General features: G+C 40.8%; 2 protein-coding genes across 7 annotated transcripts in view; both read right to left on the bottom strand.

Moving 5' to 3' along the window:
• Window positions 1-4,780, bottom strand: part of SLC7A5 (solute carrier family 7 member 5) — a 43,609-nt gene extending 38,829 nt beyond the window's left edge. Inside the window, exon 1 of the mRNA XM_026107936.2 lies at window positions 4,067-4,780. Coding sequence (XP_025963721.1) covers window positions 4,067-4,652 — 586 coding nt within the window. The 5' untranslated portion in view covers window positions 4,653-4,780. The remainder of the gene's footprint in view (window positions 1-4,066) is intronic.
• A 3,943-nt stretch (window positions 4,781-8,723) lies between these two features.
• The window catches only part of CA5A (carbonic anhydrase 5A), a 32,783-nt gene continuing 17,270 nt past the window's right edge, over window positions 8,724-24,236 (bottom strand). For 3 of the 6 annotated variants that reach the window (XM_026107934.2, XM_064519784.1, XM_064519785.1), the window contains 6 exons: window positions 23,859-24,056; window positions 19,642-19,760; window positions 17,800-17,895; window positions 17,586-17,648; window positions 15,534-15,689; window positions 8,724-13,590 (listed from right to left, as the gene is read on the bottom strand). In XM_026107934.2, coding sequence (XP_025963719.2) covers window positions 13,411-13,590; window positions 15,534-15,689; window positions 17,586-17,648; window positions 17,800-17,895; window positions 19,642-19,760; window positions 23,859-24,056 — 812 coding nt within the window. In that variant the 3' untranslated portion in view covers window positions 8,724-13,410. The other 3 variants (XM_064519789.1, XM_064519787.1, XM_064519786.1) reach the window with 3 other exon arrangements.

Consider the following 24,236-nt stretch of genomic DNA (forward strand, 5'->3'; position numbering starts at 1 on the left):
CTTCTCACATGTAGGAAATCTGCAAATTAAAAGGTAGAAATAATAAGTATACAAGTTATCTTTAACTGGATATTTTGAAACTTTCCATCCCTGAGCCATCTCCAGAACACACACTGTAATGAGGTTGTGCTCTGTATTGTTGTTGTTGTTGTTGTTCAGACACATCAATTCAAATCCAAGAAATGTAACACAAGCTGGCCATAAAAGAGAATCTGACCCACTGGCACTACAAGACATCACAGGTGCACTTTTAATTGGATACTATTCTCTGTCATTATTCAGGTCATTACCTGGACACCACCTACACAACAGGAAAAAAGGATGGAACAGTTTTACATGATCCTACTTCTGCTATGTCAATAAGCTGGTCTTGCAACATGCATAATTAACAAGTTCTTTCAAAAATGCACTTGCTACCTGAATGTTCAGCTAAGAAGCATGCATGGTTTTTTTAAATCAATGTAAAAGTCAGAATAAATCGGGGATACTTGCAAAAAGACAAAGCAAAACATATGAGCATGTCAGAAGTGCAGTGCAAATACATGTTCCACTGTGACTTTTCTCAAGATAAGAAAAAAACCCCAACAGCTACTATAAGAGATTCTTATTTACTTACATAGCATCAAATGCACAATCAAGATCTGAAGTACAGAATCCTTAATTAGATTAATTCTTTAGCATGTAGAATACCGATACTATAATGTAGAGTCATCAAATAAAGACATTTAACATCTATTGACTGTCCCTTCACCCTCTGTAGATGGAGGAACACTTGGTTTAAAGGAGATCATATCTGAGGGCATTCAGATGACTGCTGGGTTTTCATGCAGATCCACAAATTCTCAGTTTCATGAACTTTAACTTTTTCTGTTTAAAAATGCTTAGATACCAGGTGAACTTTGATTTTGCTATCCGACAGTGTTTGGTTTTATTATTTATCAGTCCTAAAAGTATCAGCCACCCAATCACACAGAAGAAATAACAACATGCTGTTTGAGACCAATAAATTAGTTCAATACAGTACAAAGGGATCCTTACCTGAGTAACTCACAACTTGCAAACTCTTAAACCAAACTGCCTGCAAATTCTTACAACTGGGGAGCACTAGCTGGTTCACAGTGAACATAAAAATAAGTTACACTCCTGATGAACAGCTTGACCTGTCTTGCTACAGAAGAATTCCTTATAATGAATTCCCACATTTTAATTTGGCAACTTTAATAAGCATTTGTGCTGTCTTATAGAAGAGGTGAGGAATATCAGCTGTCTGTAGATTACAATCTTGACTGCAGAAAGTTTCCATTTGTAGCTAAATTGTATTTACCACCCATCTTGTTTTCCTTAGAACCTGAAGAGGAACAAAATTCCCTTTTCCAAGGATTTTTTAATATTCTTTCTTGCAAGAGTATGATTTATTTAGATTATCTTAATGCCTAGGAATTCTGTTTCTGTACTTCATGGGGGCAAATCCTGAACACCACATAACTTATTCAACTGTTTGACACCAGTAATGCTCAAAGTGGAAACGCGTAACTTCATATTTCTCTCCTTACCAGAAATCAAACAGCCAAACCCACTTTATGTTTAAATATAAACTTTGCAAAGAATACAGCTGGTAGTGTTCTAGATGGCTGGGCTTTGGCTATAGAGTAAATCGTTGGTATTCCAGTACAGGGCCCGCAAATCCCTTATTGCTTCCCAAACCATTCATCTCTGAGGTAACCTGTTAAGATACACTCTAAAGCATATGCCCAAACACGCAATTTTTCCTACCCTAGAGCTCTTGAAAAAAATTCTCACCAACTAGGGGTACGCTTGAAACAACCATGTAACAAAGCTGCTTGTCAGCCCATCGAAATTTCGTGTGACTAGCTAAGTCCTTGGGCCAGATTTACTTCATTTGCTGTTCCTATTTCATGATGTGGTTTTGGCACTAGACAGTAGAAAAGCTAACTCCAAAGATCAAAGGTACAGCAAACTAACTTGCTGAAGGCAATGCATGATGAACTAACCTTTCAAAACAAAAGAGAAACAAAAATTTAATCCAAAGGATAAACAAAATAGTAGCCAGCGGGCAAGAGTAAAGTTTAAAGAAGAAACACATGCAAATGATGGAGATTTGTAGAACTAGCAACTTTTTCCTTGAGCCTTTCAAGGTAAAGGTTCAAGAATAAATTCTGCTTCAGAAAAACTACTAATTGCTAGCATAAGAAAGCTGGAGACACTGATATTACTCACTAGAGAAGCAAAAGCGGGCAGGAGACTTGGCGTCAAGAAGTCTCATGCTGTGATCCACCCTGCCCCGAAAAGATCTTGCCATGGACAAGTCTACTTTACCCTTGTATTTCTTTTCTGATCTGTAAAATGGGAACAGAGACACCCAATGACAAGTATTTGGGGAAAGTTCTTGCAGATGAAAAGTTAATTATTATTCTTAGAAATACATTCTGAAAGATTTTTTCAACTACATTATGTTCTTGCACAGCAAAACTTTGGTATAAGATGATAAGAAAGTTCACCTAATCATCTCCCTAATTCTGTTAGCTTGTCAACAAACAAGTTATAGTATGAAGACTACGTGCACACATGCCCCTTTTCTCTCTGCCATTCAAGACACCATATTGCAAACCAGCAACAAAGCTATAAAAGCAGATTTTCCACAAGGCTCTACTTTCTCCAAGAAACCAACCAGCAGAACTATTTTCTAATCTTGCTATGTCTTTCTTAGTTGGGTGACTATACGTCCTTAATACAGGACAACTACATTCCACTTTGTTAAAAACATAGATGGAAAGTCTATATGACTGCCTACTGCCTTGACATTCCTAAAAATTTATCTGGGACATAAGCTTCAATCTTGTCCAAAGAAAGCACAGTTTGCTACCTTGCTTGTTATTTGGTCATGAGATTTGCTAGCTAGTCATATAATATATCTGTGCAAGACTCAGTTTGTGCATGCAGAGATTTGCAGATAATGTATCATCCCACAGTAACCATGTGCTGCAAGTTTTGAATGCCGGTGATACCCAGGTGGTGAAGGAATCTAATAAAACCTCCATTTGGATAGCCCAAACAAGTAGACTTCTCTTCACAATCTCAAAACAAAGAAAAAAAAAAGTCACCTGATTATAACCTCAGGTACCAAATAAATGCTTAATAAAGCCCTCACAAAGAAGTATATCCTCTCCCAAATATACATCTTCACGATGTGACACAACTACCAGTGTAACACGGCGAAACTCACAGTGTGAGTGAAACAAATCAAACAGGAAATGAAGAAAGAAAGGCAGAAAATGACCCTGAATTTAAAGAATATGGAATTTGGCTGGGGTGACCAGAAGGAATGGGAAATGGGGCTTCACTGGCAAAACTGCAGACTTCAGAATAGCAGAGATGAGAACTGCAGCAGGAGAGGGCAATTTGGATACCAAGGCAGACAGTGACCTCAAATTTGTCACTGTACAACCAAGCTGCTCTGTGAGCCTGCTCCTCACGAGAAATAACTCTCACGAGCAACAACAGGTTGCTAGCCCGGTGACAACGCACACACAGCTGGAAAACGGCTCATCTCAGAAATGGTGCTGAAAACAGCTAAGTGCTGCAGCACAGGCCCCGTTCAGCACCAGCTGCTCATGACAGATAATCTCCCAATAGCCCGTTATTGTAATCTAGGACTACGCACCGGTGCCCATCCCAGCCGGCACAGTGCCGTAGCACAGTACCGTTACCCTGGGATTACACCCTCCCCGACATGCTGCCGCCCGAGACCATGAGAAATCTCATCCCAATGCACAAAATGCAGCTTGCGCTGAATCACTCACTGGTTTCCACAAAGCACTGGTGGATGCTCGCTAGCCCGTAACCGGGGCTCTGGGCAGTTTTTGCTGCCATTCATTCAGCGTGGGGCCATGCCTCCTCTCGCGAGGCTCAAAATTACCCAACACCAGTCTGGGGAGCTGCACGCTTGCAAAGCACGCTGCAACGCGCGGGGATGGGGCTGAGGACAGCGAGGCTCTGGGGGAGGCAGGAGGCGAGGAAGGGTGCGGGGGGCCCTGCGGGTACTCACGGACACAGAGGCAGGCCACCAGCTTGGCAGCCTCGTTGGGCACCGGGCAGGTGGGGAAGATGGGCTTGAGCAGGTAGGTGGCGAAGACCAGGGCCACGATGTATTGCGAGGAGGGCCGGATGATGAGCAGCTCTATCCAGAGCTTGAGGAAGGCGGGCAGCGAGCCGTACACCTCCAGCATGTAGGCATAGTCCCCGCCGGACTTGGTGATGGTGGTGCCCAGCTCCGCGTAGCACAGCGCGCCCACGATGGAGAAGGCCCCGCAGACGGCCCACACCACCAGCGACAGCCCCGGCGAGCCGGCCTCCCGCAGCACGCCCGTGGGGGTCACGAAGATGCCCGAGCCGATGATGGTGCCCACGATGATGGCCACGCCGTTGAGCAGCGTGATGGAGCGCTGCAGGGCCACCCCGTCGGCGGCGGCGGAGCAGGGCGAGGGCGGCCGGGCGCAGCCGTTCTCCTGCGCCCCGCCGCCGCCCGCCGCCGGCTCCAGCATCTTCTCCATCGCCTGCTTCTCCTCCTCCTGCGCCAGCGAGGAGGCCGAGGAGGCCGCCGAGCTCCTCTTCTTCACCGCGTTGCCCGACATGGCTGCGCGGCGCGGGGCGGCGGAGCCGCGGAGCTGAGCGCGGAGCCGGCGCTGCAGGGCGCTCCGCAGCCACCATGTGGCTCTTTTTGTTGGGCGGGCATGCGCCGCCCATCTTCCGGGAGGAGGAGGAGGAGGAGGGGGAGGAGGAGGAGGAGGAAGGCCGGGGGGTATGGGGGGGGCTTGCACAGAGCACCCGGGTCCTCTCGGGAGATCCGCCGAGAAGGAGCGGGCAAAGCCGCCGCCGGCGGATCTCTCCCCAGGGCTCTCGTCTCAGGCAGCAGGATGGAGAGCCAGCAAAGGAGATTTTTTGTTGCCGTTCATCCTCCTTTCTGGACAGGACTGTGTTCTCATGCAAGAGGATGGGGGGGGGGGTGAAGGGGGAACCCCCCCGAGTTCAGCAAAATGCAGCATCTCCTACCCCCCCCCCCCAGCCTCATCATATTTTAATGCATTTTCTGTACTCTTCTATGGGGCACATTCACACAAGCACAGCCAAGGCCCAGTTGCTGCAGCTCTGCATTTCTGCATTGGCACTGCAGAAACCGGCCTGTCATTTCTTACACCACCAAACAGACCGGCTTCGCAGAGCGCCAAGTCTGCAAGCGTGCAGGCAAAGTGAGCAACTCCCATCACTCTGTCGCAAGGGAGGCATGGGGTTGGCATCCAAGCAGGCTTATTTGGCTACTTCACAACAGTGCCTAAAGGAGCCAATGCTTTAACAAATCGAGGCTCCTGCTATTGTCGTGAGACAGGAGATGAGTTCAGAGGCTAAAGCCCGGGTTCTCAGTGCAAGCGTTCCCGTCAAGAGCAGGAATTGGTACCTTTGAGGAGCTGCGTCACTGCGAGTGACTTGCCAAGCGTCACACAAGAAGTCGTGCCCCAGCTCCGAAATCCAAGGTCAGCATCCTTCCTCCCTGGACCATCCTCCTCCTTGGAAGTTTCAGACATGCTTCAGTGCAGCCACTAGGGTCAGAGGTTTTCTGCAAGATACCCCTCAGAAACGTGAGATCTGCATCTTTGGGAAAAACGTGACACTTTAGCAACATCCTCAGGTAACCTGCACAGGTAGTGGGCGGGCATCGTGACCGCCTTCAACCATTGCAGGGCCAGGACTGGGCGCCGGGCGCTCCGCAGCAGCCTGCCCAAGCACCTAGCGGCGCCTGACACCTAGCGGGGCTTAGTCACAACGAGTCACAGACCTCAAAGAGCAGCCGCCACTTCCCCATTTACACGAGCATCCACGTTTAGAAAGAAAGGTTAGGGAAAAGTTACCCTTGCAGGAAGCATGTTCCTTGATTGTCCGAACTAAGACAGCCACACTCTGCAATCGTCCATGCAATGCAAAGTGGGCCCAGTCTGCAGGGTACAGAATTATATACCTTTCTTCAAAAGAGAAAGGCAGATTTTTCCAAGGTGACTACTGTCTGGGATGCCTCAGGTTAGAACATACAGCCAGCAACAACCACAGTTTCCAGAGAAAGGACAGCTGGTGCTTTCTGAAAAATCAGCCCAGGAAGCATGATTATGAAACATTCACCTAACACTTATGTTTTAAAGCGTAGATATTAAAAGAGAACTTCACCAGTGTTTCCTTTCATCGCCATTAAGTTTAATTCTCACTCTAAGTGTCTGGGGTTCTTTTTTTGCATTTGGTTTTGTTTTTACTCTTTTTGTTGTTAGACAATACTAGGTTATTTACCGTTTAGGAAACTAAACTTTAAGATAAATGTATTAGACAGACTTTCTCTCTAGTTTTCAGACAGAAAAGGGATCCTGAATAGATTGAAAGGACTATAAAATTAATTTAAAATAAAAATTAACAGCAGAACACTGTGGAAAACATCACATAACGTTCCCGAAAATCTTGCTTCTGAATAAACTTAAAATTGATCTGCTGCCTGTTACGTGAACATATTTCTAGTTCACTTACAGTTAGTCAAATTGTACCAGCACTGGGAAAAAGGCTTAACATTTTAATTCCTTTATATTACACTTTGCATGTTCTGCTTTTCTCTGAACTCAGCAGCTGTCACGATGGTGGCCATTTGGATGTGAACACCTATCACAAGCAATCTGAAAACCCTTTTCTCAGCCTGCTAGCTTAACATTGTAATTTAATTATTTTTCAAAATAAGATTTACCAATATTTTATTTGTTACCTCATCTCACACTATCTCCTAGGCAAAACATTCACAGGACTCTAGAAGTAGAACCCCTCGGTACCTGCAGTATTCACGGGATTGTCCCAGCAGGTTCTGCTGCCTCAGAACCCAGCGGGCAGGACTGGAAGGAGAACATAAGCACGCACCAGGTATTTCCAGATGAACGCTCAAACTTAATTGCAGAGTTGTCTGAACAGTCATTTATCAATGCATTTACTTCAGCAGTGCTCTAGACTCTTAAGCTCTTATCTTAATGCAAACAAATTCACTGTTTAATGACTGGCATCTTATTCCTGATTTTACATCTAGCTCACAGAATCTTCCATCAACTTCTACATGAATGGGACCAAATTGCCCTCTTCTGCCTGCATCCAATTCTGCCAAAAGGAAATTTCCTAACAGACTGGTACCAAGAATTGCCAGACTTCAGCCTCAGTTTTGACACCATTTTCATATGAAAATCACCAGCTCAAGAATCAGCTGAGTAATAACAGCCACTGAACAGTCGTATTTAAAGTTAAGTGCATGTTTGACTCTTGCAAATTAATCAGAGTTAATTCTGCAACTGTTTCTCCATTTGTGTTACTGAGAAAATACCTACTTTGCAGTCATGGTGTTAGGGTGTCTTCATATAGTGCTTTATATCTTCAAAGCACTTCACAAATGCTAAGTATTATTATCAGTTCTGACCATGAACATTAACTCTCTTCAGGTCCCCAAGTTATTCTGCAGAATCTTTGAAGACGATTTGATTATACAATCAGTTCTCCATATGCTAATACTCAGGCACTTTAAGTTTGTCACATCAAAAAGAAAGACAGAAAGAACTATTTGTCAGAAAGACAAATAATTACCAATATCAGAAGTAAATTGGCCATTTGTTAGAAGTAATGTGTATGTTCTTAACCATTTATCGGGAGAGCTCCCTTGATCAAAATAAGACAGCCTACTGGAACCAAATAAGCTGGTTCTTTAGCAAACACCTTAGCTATATTAATACAAGAACTTATAAGCTTTTCTCCTGGGTAAAGTGGAAGTGTCAGCAGCTTCTGGAAGCCTTAAACAGTAATAGTAAAGGTGGCCTCAGCCTCAGCCTGTGCCTTCTTCATGCTGAACCAGCTTGCCTACCACAAATGGTACTAAATAGTGCAGTTTGGAAGGCCTTATACAAAAGAATTGTGTACCACTATTTTTATGGGGGAATTCTCTAACCAGGAATATATTCTACCTTTCCATCAAAAGAAGCAGAAACCTGTTGGAACAAATTCAGCTTAGCATACCATAACTGCATGACATCTAGACCTTAAGTGTGGCTAGCAGTGAGACAGAGTAGCAGAATTTATTTCACCTGTAGCCAGTTTTTATTGGTAAAAGTAATTTCTTATTTTATTCAAATCTTTTTAGGGCTATTTGATAAGACTCTTGTAGCCATAAGAACAATAAAAGAACTGCAGACCCACTAAATGCGAAACTCAAGTGTACGTTACACCACACATTATAATTGGTCCTGATAAAACTAAGCGCACTACTATACAAAAAAGAGCTCATCTGACAGTTTCTTTAGGTTGAGTTTAATGACAAGTATCAAATGAAGTTATTTAGCAAAGAGCCTCAAAATCTGCAGTCCTATTTTGGCCAGCACGTTGCATCCAGCTGAACACAACAAGCGATGGGATATCCTGTCGTCAGTAGTGCTGCAACACAGAGGCCGTTGTTCGTTCGTTCCAATTACAATACAGTTCAGCAGAGTCTTTCAGAGCTTTTAAGTATCACAGAGTGTTTGACATCTGATTAGACTCTACTCATAATGAACTGGTTCATTTTGAGGGAGGAACTATGCTATTTTCTTGACAGAAAAGCTACTTTTCAACTTGGAGAGCTTAATTACACAATGAGATACAGACACAGGTTTCTCTGTGCTTCTTTATTGAGTTTCTGCACGCTAATTTAACATTTTAAACATACAGCAGCTAGAAGTTTCCTTACATCAAGTAAAAACTCAGAAAAAGGTCTGTTTCCTAGCAGAACAAAAGGGCATTCCCCATTATATATGCGGCCCATAAAGACAATTATTTCAGCAAATTATGATTAGGCAGATAATATACATTAAAATATGCAATAGAATAACTGCCAAGAAACTGAGATACACAATGAAAAATAACAAAGATACGTCAAGAATCACAAGTTAAGCCTCTCAAAATTAAAGCATTCAAATCTGAAAGCAAATACCATTGACTATGAAGCTGAGCAGAATAAGGGACCTTTCCTCACGAACAAGCCATGTAGAATTCTAGTACTCTAATGCCCAGTAGATTTTGGGGATCAAAGCAATCTCCATTTCTATAGCTTTCAAAGCCAAAAGGATACACTCCTGTCAGACTTGAGGTAAAAAATACCAATGCAAGCCATTTACAACAGAAGACAGCAAAAGACAGGTCAGGTATATATGGTGAATACCTGAAACGCACTGGTGTGAAAGAATATGCAAGAATATGGACCAAATAGTCAGTGTCAAATAAAGTCATTCCAGCTATAAAGGCATCGAGAATGAAATTTCTGTCAGAGCAATATTTAATAGGAAGACTCCTGTCTTGGAAATTTCTGTTACTGAAAGCAAGCTGGACCAACATGGATGCAGCTTTCCCCTCCAAAACCTTCTACTCTCGCATCAGCTAACCCCCCCTCAGAGCAAATCCCACCACAACCTTCAGCCCATAGTACTTACTGCCACAGGAATGCCTCCCGGTAGAGTATTAAGTGACAAAAGTCATTACGATGCAAGTGCAAATACAACTGTGTGCTTTGACCTTCCCATATTATACCATCTAAAAGAAGAGTCGAAAGAACCCTGTGCAGACATCTGCAAATAGGGCTTAGGTCAGTTGTGCAAAATCATTACAAATATTAGCTAAAGTCCAACAACCAAAGTCATAGGTTTTGTCCCCCACCATGAAAAAGGCTGGAAAATATGACAAAAGAATTACGCCCCACCACCTATTTTATGCACACTTTACACATTATGCATATGCATGTAGAACTATTTTCCTTGAAGTTAACTTTTGCAATACCAACGCAGACACTGTAACATAAAAGTAAAAATAAACTTTCTACTCATTTCCCGTCTGCTAATTTCAACATATGACAATCTGTCCTGCAACTGAGATACGGTCTACCTGAACCAGAGATGCTAGAACACTAATATGTGAATGCAACAGCGACCCAGATAGGAGCAAAATAACTGTAACAGAAAACCCTTGTAAAGCTTATTTTCTTAGCAAAGTAGAGTTAAAAGTTTAAGGCTGACCCTGTTTTGAGATATTTGAAATTCATTGCTGAAAACTTATTAATTTTGTGTCTGTATATTTAGATGTGATTTTATATAAATATATATACACAGAAAATATAGCTTATTAACTGTACACCTGGATAATACAGCTGTTCTCTAGTAAAACTTCCATGACAGTACTTTAACAAAATAATTAAATTTGTATGAGAATTTTACATCTCAATTAGATCACTGGAGACAAAATATTCAACACCATTGTGACTGCTGCATGGTAGTGAGCATGCTGAAAGACTTACACAATTAGGGAAAAAATTTTCTTCAGTAGAACAACTCTAATCAATGGGAATTCAGTTGGATACAAGTATGTTACAGCATTATGAAACACCTGAAGATTAAACATTTATACTACAGTAGCTCCCTAAGAACAAATGTGTATTTTGCATTTGCATATGCCAAGAAAGCTTTATCAACTAGTGAAACAAGCTTAGCGAATCAGAGGGGCACAAAAACTTTATGAAAATTACCAAGGCAACTAAAATACTTTGAGCTGTAGTATGAAGTTTATTTAAAGACCCTTTCCACTTATGATGGGGAGGGTTTGCTTGTTTTTAAGACCTTAAACTAATAACCACAAGAAAAAAGTGCCTTACATGAAGGGATTCTATACTAATTTAGAGATGCTGGCTTAACTTGCAGCTTTGAGCATGTTAAAAGTTCACGTGTATTTATAGCTGGTAATTCAAACTGAGCCAAATTAAGCCAGGTTGTTCCCTCCTTACTCCACATGGTTTTTCCCCACTAATAAAGCAAACACATGGCTCCTCACGGACATCACAGAGACCATGTCACAGCTTACTTCTCCGTACCCACCTGAAATTTTATAATGCAGTAGTTTCAAATATTTTGGTTGATGCAGGCTACCTATAGCTGACTTAATGTTGCCTTTGCATTTAAAAGTACAAGTGACTCAGCAGCATTAAGATGACTTTCCATCACATTTTTTCCTAACTGCTAATAACGAGTAGGAAAAAATCTCAAAGGTATACGAGATACCTGCAAAGCACCCAGTTTTGAATTGTTGCCATCTTTATACAGGGTCCTTCTCAGAAAATGGTTTGTAAGAACAGTACTGAAAAAAAAACTTCCAGCCTAACAATGACTCTAGGTCAAGTACGCTCAAGCAGAAAGTAAGGAATGCTCTTCCTATTGCCAGGCCTGTAAATCTCCCTTCCAGAATTATTTTGGAATCTGTCATTCTCTAGCAAAACAACCGCTGATGTGGTTTTGCAGACTAGTACTACTATGATACCCTTAGTTACACTTTGCAGGCCCAGGAAGGCTTGATTATGTCCTCAGTGACAACTGTGTAATCCAAGGATTTCAGACACTAGTGGAAATGCAAGTGAAACATAGCAAATATCTGTTTGGTGAGGCCAGAGACGTACATGGTGTAGTTCAACAAAGCAGCAACGGCTTGGGAGAAGTAAATAATCTGAAGTTACATATTGCAGTGTTAAGCATACTGCACAGTAAAGCAGAACAGGGAGAGAAGAAAGATGATCTGACATTTACTGTTTAGCGTAGAATCCCTCTTAAGTGGGCACATTTCAAATCGCCAAGGCAGAAAGGCACAACTGCTGCAACACAGCAACAGCCTGAGGTAGAGTTACAAAGGAAGCAGCGGCAGAAACTGGGCACTTCAAGCAGCTAAACAGAAACATTGCAAAGTTAAATGTCATAAAGTGCTTTTAAACTGAACACTTGAAATTAAGAACAAAACAGAAACAAAAAAACAGTAGCAATCCCAAAGTTCTGAATTTAGCATTGACAAGCTAGCGTCCTGGCATCTCTTGTGCTGAATGACACCAGCAACCGGTGACTTTGATTACTGGCAGAAGTAGCCCAATTAACATCTGTCCCCCAAAAAGATACTTAAATACAATCAGTCAAGATCATGTCATCAGTTTACAGACAGACCTAGTCCTCATCAGAAAATCTGATCATGTGTTTTGTACATGAATTTAATGCACAGTCACACTGTTAAATACAATAAAGCACATAAATGCAGTGAGAAACATGCTCTAGAGAAAATCATGGCTAGTAGTATGCTTCAGAGGTAGATAAAGCTTGTGCCAACTGGACCATAACTCTAGGATAAGGCTCTACAACTGCCAACTTAAAGGGTAGTTTTGTCTGGTCCCCAAATAAGATTCCACCACCACTTAACTTCATTTCCTTAAGGTTCTGTAGCAGAGTCTGGTCCCCAGTTGTCATTAAGCTAGGCAACTCTCTTAAGAAAAGCACAGCTTTAGGCACAGTGTTCAAAAGAGTACACTGGTGCTCTAAGAGCTGCCGAAAAATCTTTTGAGTACCTGAATGCTGCATTTTGTCCACATTCTCCTAGCACTAGATTAGGTTTCAGAAATCCACTCCCCCTGTGCCCCATTAGCATGGTCAGGTGGGGCTCAGCTAATTTTGTTTTCCTCTGATGTGATTATTTCCTGGGATCACCTGGAGATGTTTGTCAGATTTGTTGCTCTTGCACAGTCTTGAGATACTGGCAGTTCTTTTCTCCTGCTCTCTTCTCCTGGCACACTATTAATGTTGGTGGCTTCTATTTTCTCTGTTAAAAGGTTCTAAATTTGTTATTGGGTTTTGGAAAATGTCTTCTGGCTTGTCGTACAGATATAGTGGACATTCTGTGGTTCCATCCATACCAAATAGTGACCATGCAGCAAATGTGATGGAAAAGCTCTAGATTCCACAAATCAAATTTTTCATTCTCCTCTTGTCATCCTAAGCACCAAGGATTGAGTGCTTTCTTCTTTTAAAGAAAAAAAAGGAATTAGATAAAAAGTCTTTTTCTAAATAACAAGACGATAGCTCTCCTCCCAAACCACTGAAACAATTCTACAGTGCACCAGATCAGTATTAATAGACTCTTGACTTCTTCACACTTCCTGCTTGTTTTCGGTCAGAATTATTAATTTATTCAAGTCTCTGAGAGAGTGTTTGAAGAGACATGTAACAATTCAGGCAAAAGACAGGGAATAAGATCTCCTCCCCTTATTTTTCCTTTAACCTTCAGAATAGTTCCTGACACACACTAACATTTATTGAACTCTGTTTTAAAGTGAGTAAAGTTACTAAGAGTTAATATTCGCTCCTTCTCAATGGCACTTAGTAGAACTGAAAATGGCTGGCTGTGAAATTGTATGGCATATACACGCTGCAAAAAAGGAGAAATAATGATAAAGAGATGTCAGTTATATCCAGGTATTGCAACCTGGACTGACATTTCATGGGCCATCTATGGCCCGATCTGCTGAGCATGGTCCTTGGACTGTGCTTCAACATTCAAGAGATGCATGTTTTGGAAAGATGAACGGACGGTTCGATTCATTAATGGCTGAAGAGGGCGAAAGTTGTCTACCATTCTCTTTTCTTCTTCACCATCTGAAGTAAAGAGCAGCATCCGAAATGCCTCCAGCTGAGAATGAGAAATGGCCAATTTTGTGACTTCACTAACAGGAGAATTATTGGAGTAAATGACCAAACACAATCATTCATGCTTAGAAACTATCAGATATACTACTACATTCACATTCTGAGAAATCTTAGCATGAACTTCTGGCATTTCTTCTCCACCTGCTGATAAAGATTATGCCACCATCCATATCAGTGCAGAAGATGAGCTGTCAATCATCTGCCATCTTTAGGCAAATTAGATCTTGAATGTGTCAGTTCGGAGAAAGAACTGATTCCCATTCAAACACTGGAACATATGCCATCTTTAAATAAATCTCTCTGAACTTCTTAATTTACATCCTTCCTGAAGTTCTGTTGGCATACGCTGGCACCCAGAAAAGAGGGAATCTCAACAAGCAACTATCTAGGTAGTTGTGTAGCTGTTGCTTTCAAAGGTTTATAACTGAGGATTTAAAAAAAAAAAAAAAAGAAAGAAAGAAAAAAACGTGCAGCAGATCAGATTTTTAACATTCACAAGAGCATTACAATATTCTGTAAACAATAAGCCTTTCTATGCCATAAGAGAATGAAAGTGAAGAAGAGCCAAGAGAAAAAGAGAAAGTTTGATTTGAAAAGAAAAATTATACAGTACGCATTCAGCTCTCTTCCTTGTTCTCCTACAATTTTCTATTCTTCCAGTCCTGTTTCTTTACGTAAACCAAAACAATAAGATCACGTACATGACTATTCTTCAGGGTAAATGTTAGCTTGGCGCTTGACTACAGATGGACGCTAGCTCCATGCAGAAGCCTTATTTAAAAAAACAAAAACAACAACAGTATTTCACCTCACATCATTAGACTTGTACTTTATTATTAACTAAAGCCTCAAAAAACAGACATTGCACAGATGACTCTCCTTCAGTGTTTCATCAAGCATGAAAAATTGGACCATAGTACGTTTTCCCTTGATGTGCAACGGTCTCCAGTGTTTATTCTATGCTGTAATGCTTCAATTTTTATCACTCCTTTGAATACACAAAAAATCCTGAAAGAACACCCCAAAAAATGTGGTTGTAGTACAGTTCCAATCTGCCCTCCTTCTGACCATTTCCTACTTGTCCTTACACCTCTTACATACGAAGGAATAACATCATATTGGACAAAAGGAAGTACTAAAATTAACAGCAGTAGAGGGTTCACGGTGACAAGTTAGGGCTAGCGTCAGAAAAGACCACTGACCAAAAACTTCTCTGCCTGGGCTGAATTCTGGAACATTAACACTTGCAGAAACCTTTGTCTGTCCTTTTTAAATGGAAATCAAAAAGGAAAATTCAAGGACAGTACAGCCAACTACAGTGTAAACACAACTACAAAAGCAAAGGAGAAAACCTAATGGGGTTCACTCTACCCTTGGCTATCGGAAAGGTACGTGAAGGTCTTGGAGCCTCTCTCCCTTCTGCACCTTCAGAGCTGGCCCCAAGGGAAGAAGAGAGCATTGGTCCTTGCAGTTTCTGCAAGATTCCTGAGCAAATGCATGCAGCTATCAGGAATACACACAAAAAGTCAGCAGAACAGAATTTCACAAAACCTACCCTTTCTTCTCCCTCTTTACTAAAAAGGGCTGGATCCTGTTAGGGAGAGCAAAAACATGCAGTGTTCTAACAATGTTAGAAGTTTTCAAGGTGCAGTTTCCAGCACAAGACACTGACAGAGATCAAGATGAAACTATTTGGGGAGCTAGAGAAGCATCTCATACTGCTTACCGCAGAGGTCTCTATATTAGCTATTGTAAAGGTCAGTGTACTTCCCCAAACAAACACTAGGTGTGAAGCAGCTGCCTATTACTGTTTTCACAGAAAGTTGCCGGTCCTGGTTACAACTTCTGTGCATCTTCACTTCCCTTCTCCAGAAGCAGGCAGTCAAACAGGTATGGTATAAAATGAAATGTTTGCACAAAATTTACCTGATTTTCATCAACCTCTATTGGTTTCTTCTTAATAATCCATGTGACTGATTCTGTAAGCGGGGGAGTAGTCAAAGAGCCCGCGTAGGTCCAATAGTCAGGGCACGAAGGCATCAAACAGGAGGGGTCAAAGACATCAAACTCAATAACCGTGTCCTAAAGACAAGAAAAAGAATTTATTTTTTCAAATTGTAATTTGAGGAAAAAAATCACAGAAGATTTAAAAAGATCTTAACAATGAGATTAAATATGGAACATTATGTATGCATATGCAAAATTAACTGTTGTGAACATTAACAATAAGCTACATAAAAATAACTTAAAACCCCATAAAGTTGTTATAAAATTGTTAAACTGTGTTTAACTCTGTGCTCAGAGGCAGCCAGTGAATAGATTAAATTTAAAGTATTCCATTGTCCCCACAAACCATTAGGAACTCAATGAAGAAAAGTGTGCGAAGGACTAATAGACTGTGTCTCTGTGAGAGTTAGAAGCAAACTGGGGGGGGGGGGGAAAAGGCTGAATGGTGGAGCAAGTTCAGGTAGTTCTGACATGTGTACTCAAAAGATCTCAAATGATAGTGCTTTTATTTTTAGCCAAACGATTTTAGGCAGCAGGGAGAGGGAAGACAACTAAAATTTTATTCAAGTCACATCAGGTATTCATGTCTCCAGAACTTGCACTCCCACAGCTGAGATACCAATCAGCGTGTAAAAGCTTTGGAGCCCTTTATTTCCTACACAACCATTTTATACCAAGGGTGTTTCCAGGATATATTGGGGGTGCAGGAAAGGAATATCTTGTTTTCCCTTAGATAGTCTTTATTGGTTCCCCACAGAGAATGAGAAGTATTACAGTGAAAGTTTTTTCAAAAATAGAGGGTTGAACAAGAGACATCCAATGGAAGCTTTCACCCAACATGTGAGAAGAAGGTGCAAGAACATCAGAGCAGGCATTATTTTCCCATTCCTCCTTCCTCAAGCCAGGATGATGTTCCTTAGGGTTTGGTGCTTAAGTCCGTGATAGTGCTGGCAAGGCATCAAGGGTGTTCAAAAGTTTCAAACCAAGTGCTGACAGAGTTGCTGGGCAACTGACACTCTTTAGAAATCAGGCCCCTGCCAGGGCAGCTCACATGCAGTTTTATAAGCCTAACGTTAGATACTTTATTTTTGAAAGACCTCGACCTTAGTTTAATTCAAATTCAGATGCTATAAAACATTACGTATTCTCATAATGGATGTATATTTACAGATTTCTGTAGGTCTTCTCTGGCAGTGAACAGACTTGTTTGGCTTTTATCTGGAAGTTTTCACTATATTTCCATAAATATTTGTTTTGTTTGGATAAAAGTAATTCTCACTGTGCTAAAGGCACAGTGACTTCAAATGGACACACAAGCCAGCAAACTTCTAGGTGTGTCTTCTGGTACTTTCAAAAGGAACCAGCACCTGGAGGAGTGTGAGTGATTTCTGAGCTCTATCAGAGGCACAGTGCTCCCTCTCCTGGCAGAAGGCAGAAAATTCAGAATTCAACTATGAAGAAACAGTTGCATTTCCTTAGCAGAAAGTCTAGTGTTTAAAAACAAGCAACAATAATCTCCTCCTTCCAAAAGGAAAGATTAGAGTCTTAATTCCACAAGAAATAAAGCAACGCTTTCCACAGCATAGTAAGTTGCTTTCAGAAAGCAAAATGCAAAAGTCAATCCAGCGGCATCTGCTTTCATGAAAGCAGAAGGGCCGGCTTCAGCAACGGCATTACTAAACATGTCTCATGCCCTTCTACAGAAACACAGTCTCAAGAGCATCATTTCTTAAACCAAGGAGTTTGGAAAGCTTAAAGTATACAATCTCCTCCTCAAAAATTAACATTTTTGTCCTCAACTATAATCTAACAATTCTCCCTACACATCAGCCAGGCCCCCAGTCTATAATTAGCAACAGCCGTGAAAAGAAAATGTTCATTAGTGTTTTGCTATTCTAAAAGTCTTGTTTAGGGTGAATGACAGCGCTAGATATGCTGAGCAATAACCAGTGGACATTTAAAAATAATTACCTTGTGTTTAACTGCTGGCAAGGCATCTACCAGCGTCTGCAGTCCTTCATGATGTTCTCCTAGCTACAGGACACAGATAGGAGATGTTAAGTATCTACCTTATTCAGTGGTTTTGATGTGGAAAAAAATCTTAGAAGTATTTTGGACTATATCTGTTTTACCAATAATGACACTAGAAAGGCATCATTGCAGCTTTTATATAAAGTAAAATTACCTTTAAAAATACTCCAATAACAGCCAAGCCGTTACCTTCCATTACAGCTTCTTCAAAAGTTGGGTACACAACAGCATTCCAGTGTACTAAATGCAGCTGAAATATAAATGAACGAGAAATCAACACATGCACAGAGCAGAGCAATGATATCAGGAAACTTGACCTATTTTGATCTTTGCTACATTCAGTCCTTGGCAATTTGAGAAATGCTAAAGTGAGCTACCTCAGAAATCAGAGGCCACAAAAGCAAGGACAAAAATGTTATTGGAAGATAATGGTCCTTCCACCCACCCGTTTTTTTAAAGCAGTAGCCCAAGAACCATTTCACACTAATGAAAGGCATTTTGTTTGTGGGAAACGAACTACAGGAATGCTAATTAAAGGCACAAAAATAGTTTAGTGTAATTGGAACTGAGGAAAACTTCCATCTATCGTAACAGAAAGAACAGAATATGCTACTCTGCTAAGGAACTTTCTCCTGAACATAACACAAGCTTCCTTTGTGCCGTTACATGCCCAACACAAATATTCTCATGACAGGTTTTGTGCACTAAACAGAAAACCAGCACCAGTCCCAAAACTTAGTCATACAGTTTTGCTGTTAATAAACATCTTGCCAAGGAAATAGGCATCATTATGAAATCATTAAAAGGAGATAATCATCTTCTAAAAAATAAGCAATAATCATTTTTCAAATTCATCATTTTTGGCAAATAATTATGTTTATACCTGTTATACCTTCCTCTCTGAGCAACTTGACCTGTATTTTTCCCTTTGGGCCCATCTTCTTTATTAACTCTCTTTCTGCCTCAGTACTTGTCTACTCACAAAAATTTTGCTACTTTAACATTTACATGCGAGGTAGAAACAGAAAATAAAACAATCACAATGACCATTATATTAGCATAGAAGCCTGCTGTAGATTATTCCAGTTATCAAAGTTTTTTTGTGCATTTCTTACAGTTATTACAACAAACTTTCTGACATTAACCAGGACTTCGGGCTTAGATACACAGGGAAGTTATCGTATATAAGGTGAGCAGGGTCAGGCTTCTCCAGTTACAGGTAGGAGTATGAGAATTAAATAATCTTCTATTTTTGCTTTAAATATTCATGTTAATGAAAACAGAATTTAGTATGTGTTTTATTACTCTGCAAGTGTTTGGTAATAGGAGACAAGGTCCTTTTAAGGCAGTAGGGACTGCAGGTGCACTAAACACAGTAGCTAAGATACAGTGCATCCACCGTACTCCCAGGAAAATAGGTCCTACACCTCTTATGAACACTTAGCTTACTGCATCTCAGAGGTAAAGCAGTTACAAATCTTTTTAACGGAGATCTGAGCTTGTGCATTTTCCCTCAGCATTTGCTGTCTGTCTGATGAGCACCACATCAGCTAAGATCTGGAAGCTCCTTAAGGTAGGGAAAATAACTGCCTGTCTCAACCCTCTGTTTGCTTTCTCTCACCCTTTCCCTTTTAAAGCAGCAGTTGTGCCATTTCATCCGGACAGGCCTGGAATACCAATGATATTTTGCTGCCTGCCTTAGGCTCATCCAGCAGCTGCCACCGTGAGAATTCAGGGAAGAGAAAACCAATGAAATTTTCAGTCATGTGGCTAATGTTCAATTTAAGACTAACTTCTCCAGAAAATACAGTGGCTATGAACTTACTAATAAAAAGGTAGAAGAGCTGTGGCACTTAGCAGGTCTGATTCTTAGTAAGCTGCAGTTCAAGTCAAACAAATTCTGTACTTTCTAGCAAGCATTACAGTTACAGACAGCCTGAAACACAGTGTCCAGCCCATGCAAGCATCTGCACTGTTCAGCATTTTCCCCTCATACCTCTGCTGGGTAAGCTTTACTGTCAACCGTGTGCTCTGAACCCCACTCGTTTATGGCTCCCCAGTGGAAGTGGAACTGCTTTAGCCTGTATTGGTTTTCCAAGGGACCTCCCATGATTGCTAAAAAACAAAAGACACATACATTAATGAACATGGTTTTGAACTGTGCAGAATAGCAACACAGTAAGATCCCCCTTCAACTTAACTTGTCCAAGAAAAATCAGCTGGAGCAACTGTCTTACTGCAACAGTCCCCTATCCGTCAGGTACTTTTACAACTCACTTGGTTATGACAAAATTGTTCAAGGCAAAAATAGCACTATTTTCCCTGAAGTCTAATTTCACTATACCAAATTGGAGACAATAAACTTAGTCTCCTTATCCGTTTTCCCCAAAGGGAATACAACTTTTCCCAATTCACATGGAGTTTGGCAGAATCATGGTGACAACACAAATTCTACATTCTTCTCCTGGAACAGGGATTTGAGAATTGTCTTACCACAGAAAACACGTACAATGACAAAGACAAAGCAATGGATACATCTATTAAATAACATCCCAGTGAAGCCTCGATATCTATGAGAAATATTGATGTTTCTTCAGTGACAATACAAGTCTTTAATATCCAAGTTTTTACTGATTCTGCCAGTAGAATCAGTACATTGTGTCAAACATTCAAATCTTTTTTGAAAATGTACAGAAGTCCAAAAGTACTAATCTGCAAGAACCATTACTTACTGTGACACAGCTTTCAGACTACATAACCAATGTTAAAAGATCTCCAATGTACCTAGAAAAATGGTGATATTGTGCCTATTGTAAAATGTTCAGTCTACGCACCACGCAGCATCCAAAAATACAATCTGTCCGTGGGCAAAATTCCAAGTTGCTGGAAGCTCTAATGCACTATTTATCCATAAGCATGGGTAAATATTCCTTAGGTTTTGCTCTCCTGTTTTCAAAAGGCCTCTCATCATTTTGTAAATAATGTGAATGAAACCATCCATGCCTGGTTTTCTGTGTACTGCTGGTTTTAACTCATTTCCTCCTGACTGAACCAGGAGTACTGTACAAAGTCTTCTTGCTAGCCACTACATCACAGCATCTGCTCAGTTACAGATTGTAATTACTTTCAAAGGGCTAAGAAATCTGTAGCTGTTGAGACTGATTTGCTGATTTTACTTAACTGTACCTCATGCTTAAATTTTCCAGCAAAACACTGTACAAAGCACATAATCCCAACACTACTTCCAAAAATAAGTTAATCACTTTGATGCTAAGGAGAAAACAATGAGAGGTATTAGGAGCTTTTTTTTCCCCCCTTTCTTTTTTTGGAATGCCAGCAGATTTGAAATTCTAAGTTTGTTCCAGCAGGCCTGCTTCTGATGAAAGAGTAAGATAAAACAAGCTATACAGATTGGCATTTAATTAATTTCAACCACTGCTGCTCAGCTCTTGGCATAAATGCAAAAGTGTCAGTCATAAAATCCTGACAGACAAAGATAATTTGGGGGGGATGAGATGAAGATGGGGACCATACTGCCAAGTCTTATAAAGTCAGAATTAAGGTTTCTGTGCTCTTAATATCGTCCATTCCTGACTATGCAAAAATGCAAACCCACAAGTGACTACACTCGTGAATAATCGCGTTCATTTGAACATTTGCTCGTGAGTGGTTAAGCACAGGCACACATACATATAAAATCAGGTTCTTACAGTGGACACTAAAAAAAGACATGAAATAAACACGAACTTACAGTCCCTCTCCAGGCATTTTTGCATTCTACTTCCTCTCAACTGTTTAAGTGTTGGCAATTTCAAAGCAAAAGGGAATTTTAAAGAGACTCTAATGAGGAGCGAGCGAAAGAATCACATCGGTTCTTTACTCTAGCCCTAGCTGCATTTCAGGCTCATTTCCCTGAAGCAGAGGGCACTCGCACACACAGACAGGCCCGTGTACATACCTTCCCCAACCCTCTTCCTTCTTCATCCTCCTGCTCTGTTCATAAGCAAACACCCAACAGGAGCACTACCTTCACCTTCTGTCCAAGTCTTGTTTTGCCTCATCTTGGGAGTCCTGCACGCTATCCTGGATACACGCTTCATTTTGTGTTTTTCATCTTCTGCTTCAACTTTGTTGCCTCTTTTTGTTTGTTTATTCATTCATAAGCTTTTCTTCTCTGGATTTCTATTACGGTTAGACAGAAGCTGGCAGAAAGAAAAACCAGAAATAGCAACAGTAGAGAGAAAAGTGGAGGAGGGAGGCAGGCACTTGGAAACCTGGCAGTTTATACAGCAACACCCCGTGATTTGCTGCTTCTCTGTCTGTCATTTTGGAGTTCTGTCACCGATCATTTAATACCATTCTCCACTAGCTGTCATCACTACCCTGTTTTTCATCTTTCACTCTCCATTGACTTGAATTCATCCGAGGAAGATGATGATGATAAAAAGGCGACCGTCCAGAAGGCGGCAACAAGAATGCTCGTGCCTAAAGATTTGTCAGGTGTTCAGTCTGCAGGATGAAGCAGCTGAGCTCTGTCAGAGCTGTGATTTGTTCTGAATAGCCAGCCTCTGAAAGGCCAGCACACCCTCTAATTGACCGTCCTGATGATCCCAGGTTTGCCTCTACATCACAGATACGGCCCCTGTGTATTTAAATGCTGCGTATTTCTTAAGCTGTTGCATGCACCCCACCTCTACTACATCAATTCTTGCAGCAAAAAATGACTTTGTTATCCATGGAACTGCAAACCACTACACTTTTCAGGAACGCATCCTCAAATGATAGCGGGGTATGGCTGTATAAAGTAAAAGGGTATTAAAAGCAGAACAGGTCTAAAGACAGAAAGTTAAAATCACTAATGAGCTTGTTAGTAAGTCTGTCTCCTCCAACACCACCTCATGAACACAGCTGCATTTTGTATTGTGAAAATAAAAGGGCACTACCTCCTGGTTCTTTATTACGTATTATAGCCCCATATTGTAGCCCCAAAATGAACAATTACCACAATACTCCCTAGCTGGAAACTAGTATACTGGGGGAACAGCTATAAACAATAAAGATAAAAAACCTCATACGACACCCTGAAAACTCCATGCATTATACCACTGTCATCTTAGCTGTACTGTTTTTCCTCAGCCTGTTTCCAAACATCAACCAAAAATACTGGTATCAAGGAGACAAAACATTTGTTTCACATGCCAAACACTTCCCAAGAACATTATGAAATCCCATAAGTTCTAGTATCTCTCATGGTAAGCAGACAGTCATTTTAAACAGATATGACCCTAACCAGACACATTCAAACTCATCCAGGGTCCCTCAACTTTTCCCTCCAAGGCAAGCTGAGTAGTTGGCATGAATCAGATGCTACTCAATGTTCCTGGTCAGTCGCTACCAGTTCACCCAGCTTTAATAAATAACCTCTTTATACATAATGGCAATACATTTTGCTAAACTCAACTTTAAAAGGAACAATGGAAAGGAAATCTTGAATTTGGTAGCAGTATCTTGATTTGAAAATCACTTGAATTTATAGAACATTTCAAAAAACACAGCTGCTTCAGTCAGAGTAGTTAGTCGCAACAAATTGTTGAAATACATAACTGGGTTTTGCACATATGGACTTTTGTTTATACTGAAGCAACAGAAACACATACACCTGTTCCCTATGGTAGCAGCTCAGTATTACTTAAATCTCTGAAAGCTTGAGATAAGTATGTATGCTTTTCCACTGAGGAGTTCATTCTGCCACTGATTATTTATAACGCATTAAAAACATCTGTTAACATTTCAAAAGAGGTGAGTGGCAGATTATTAATGTTTAATGACGGAATCATATTTAAAGTTAAGCAGCTATACATATACACATTATACATACTACTGAAGATTGACTCGTGCAGACAAAGCTGTGATTTTATAAAGAGATAATCAAAAGGCAGGCCATTAACACTTGTTCGATAAGAATAAATGTCACCCTCCAGTGGAGGATTTATACACAATATCCCTGGTAATAACAATATAGTAAAAGTGAGTGCATAGACTTCTGCATTACAATTCGCAAAGTTGTACGTTTCTGTTTAGCAAAAATATTCTTCTGCTGTGTATCTGTTTTCAACTTCTGTTTTGTTATTGATCTTGAGATTTTACTACACACAAGGTTTGCTACTGAAGCATGAATCATACATTAGTTAGATCTTTCTGAGTTTTGCTTACTTGATCTATCAGTAGAGTCATCAAACTCAACCAGGAATGAATACCCGTTGTTCCAGATGTGCAGACACGTGGCTGGGTCATAGCTGATTTTCAGGGGCTTCAGAAAGGGGTCATAAATGCTGTCTCTCCACTGGATATTGATAGGAGACTGCCGTGTGCCTCCAGGAATGGAGAGCGGACTCTGCCAAAGTGGATGTACTAGAAGAAAAAGAAAAGAGTCAGGCTCTAATGCATGATGCAGAACTTAAAACTACTTTTTGGCAAGAAAAGGTCCTCTGGGATATTGGCTTTGAAGGCTAACTCAAGTCAGCTGATGCACCAGAAATTAAAGGAAATAATACATTCCAGTTGTGCGACTCAGAGCTGCACAGGGAAGTG

Source organism: Dromaius novaehollandiae, chromosome 13 (assembly GCF_036370855.1).
Source record: "Dromaius novaehollandiae isolate bDroNov1 chromosome 13, bDroNov1.hap1, whole genome shotgun sequence".
In the NCBI taxonomy this organism is placed as follows: domain Eukaryota; kingdom Metazoa; phylum Chordata; class Aves; order Casuariiformes; family Dromaiidae; genus Dromaius; species Dromaius novaehollandiae.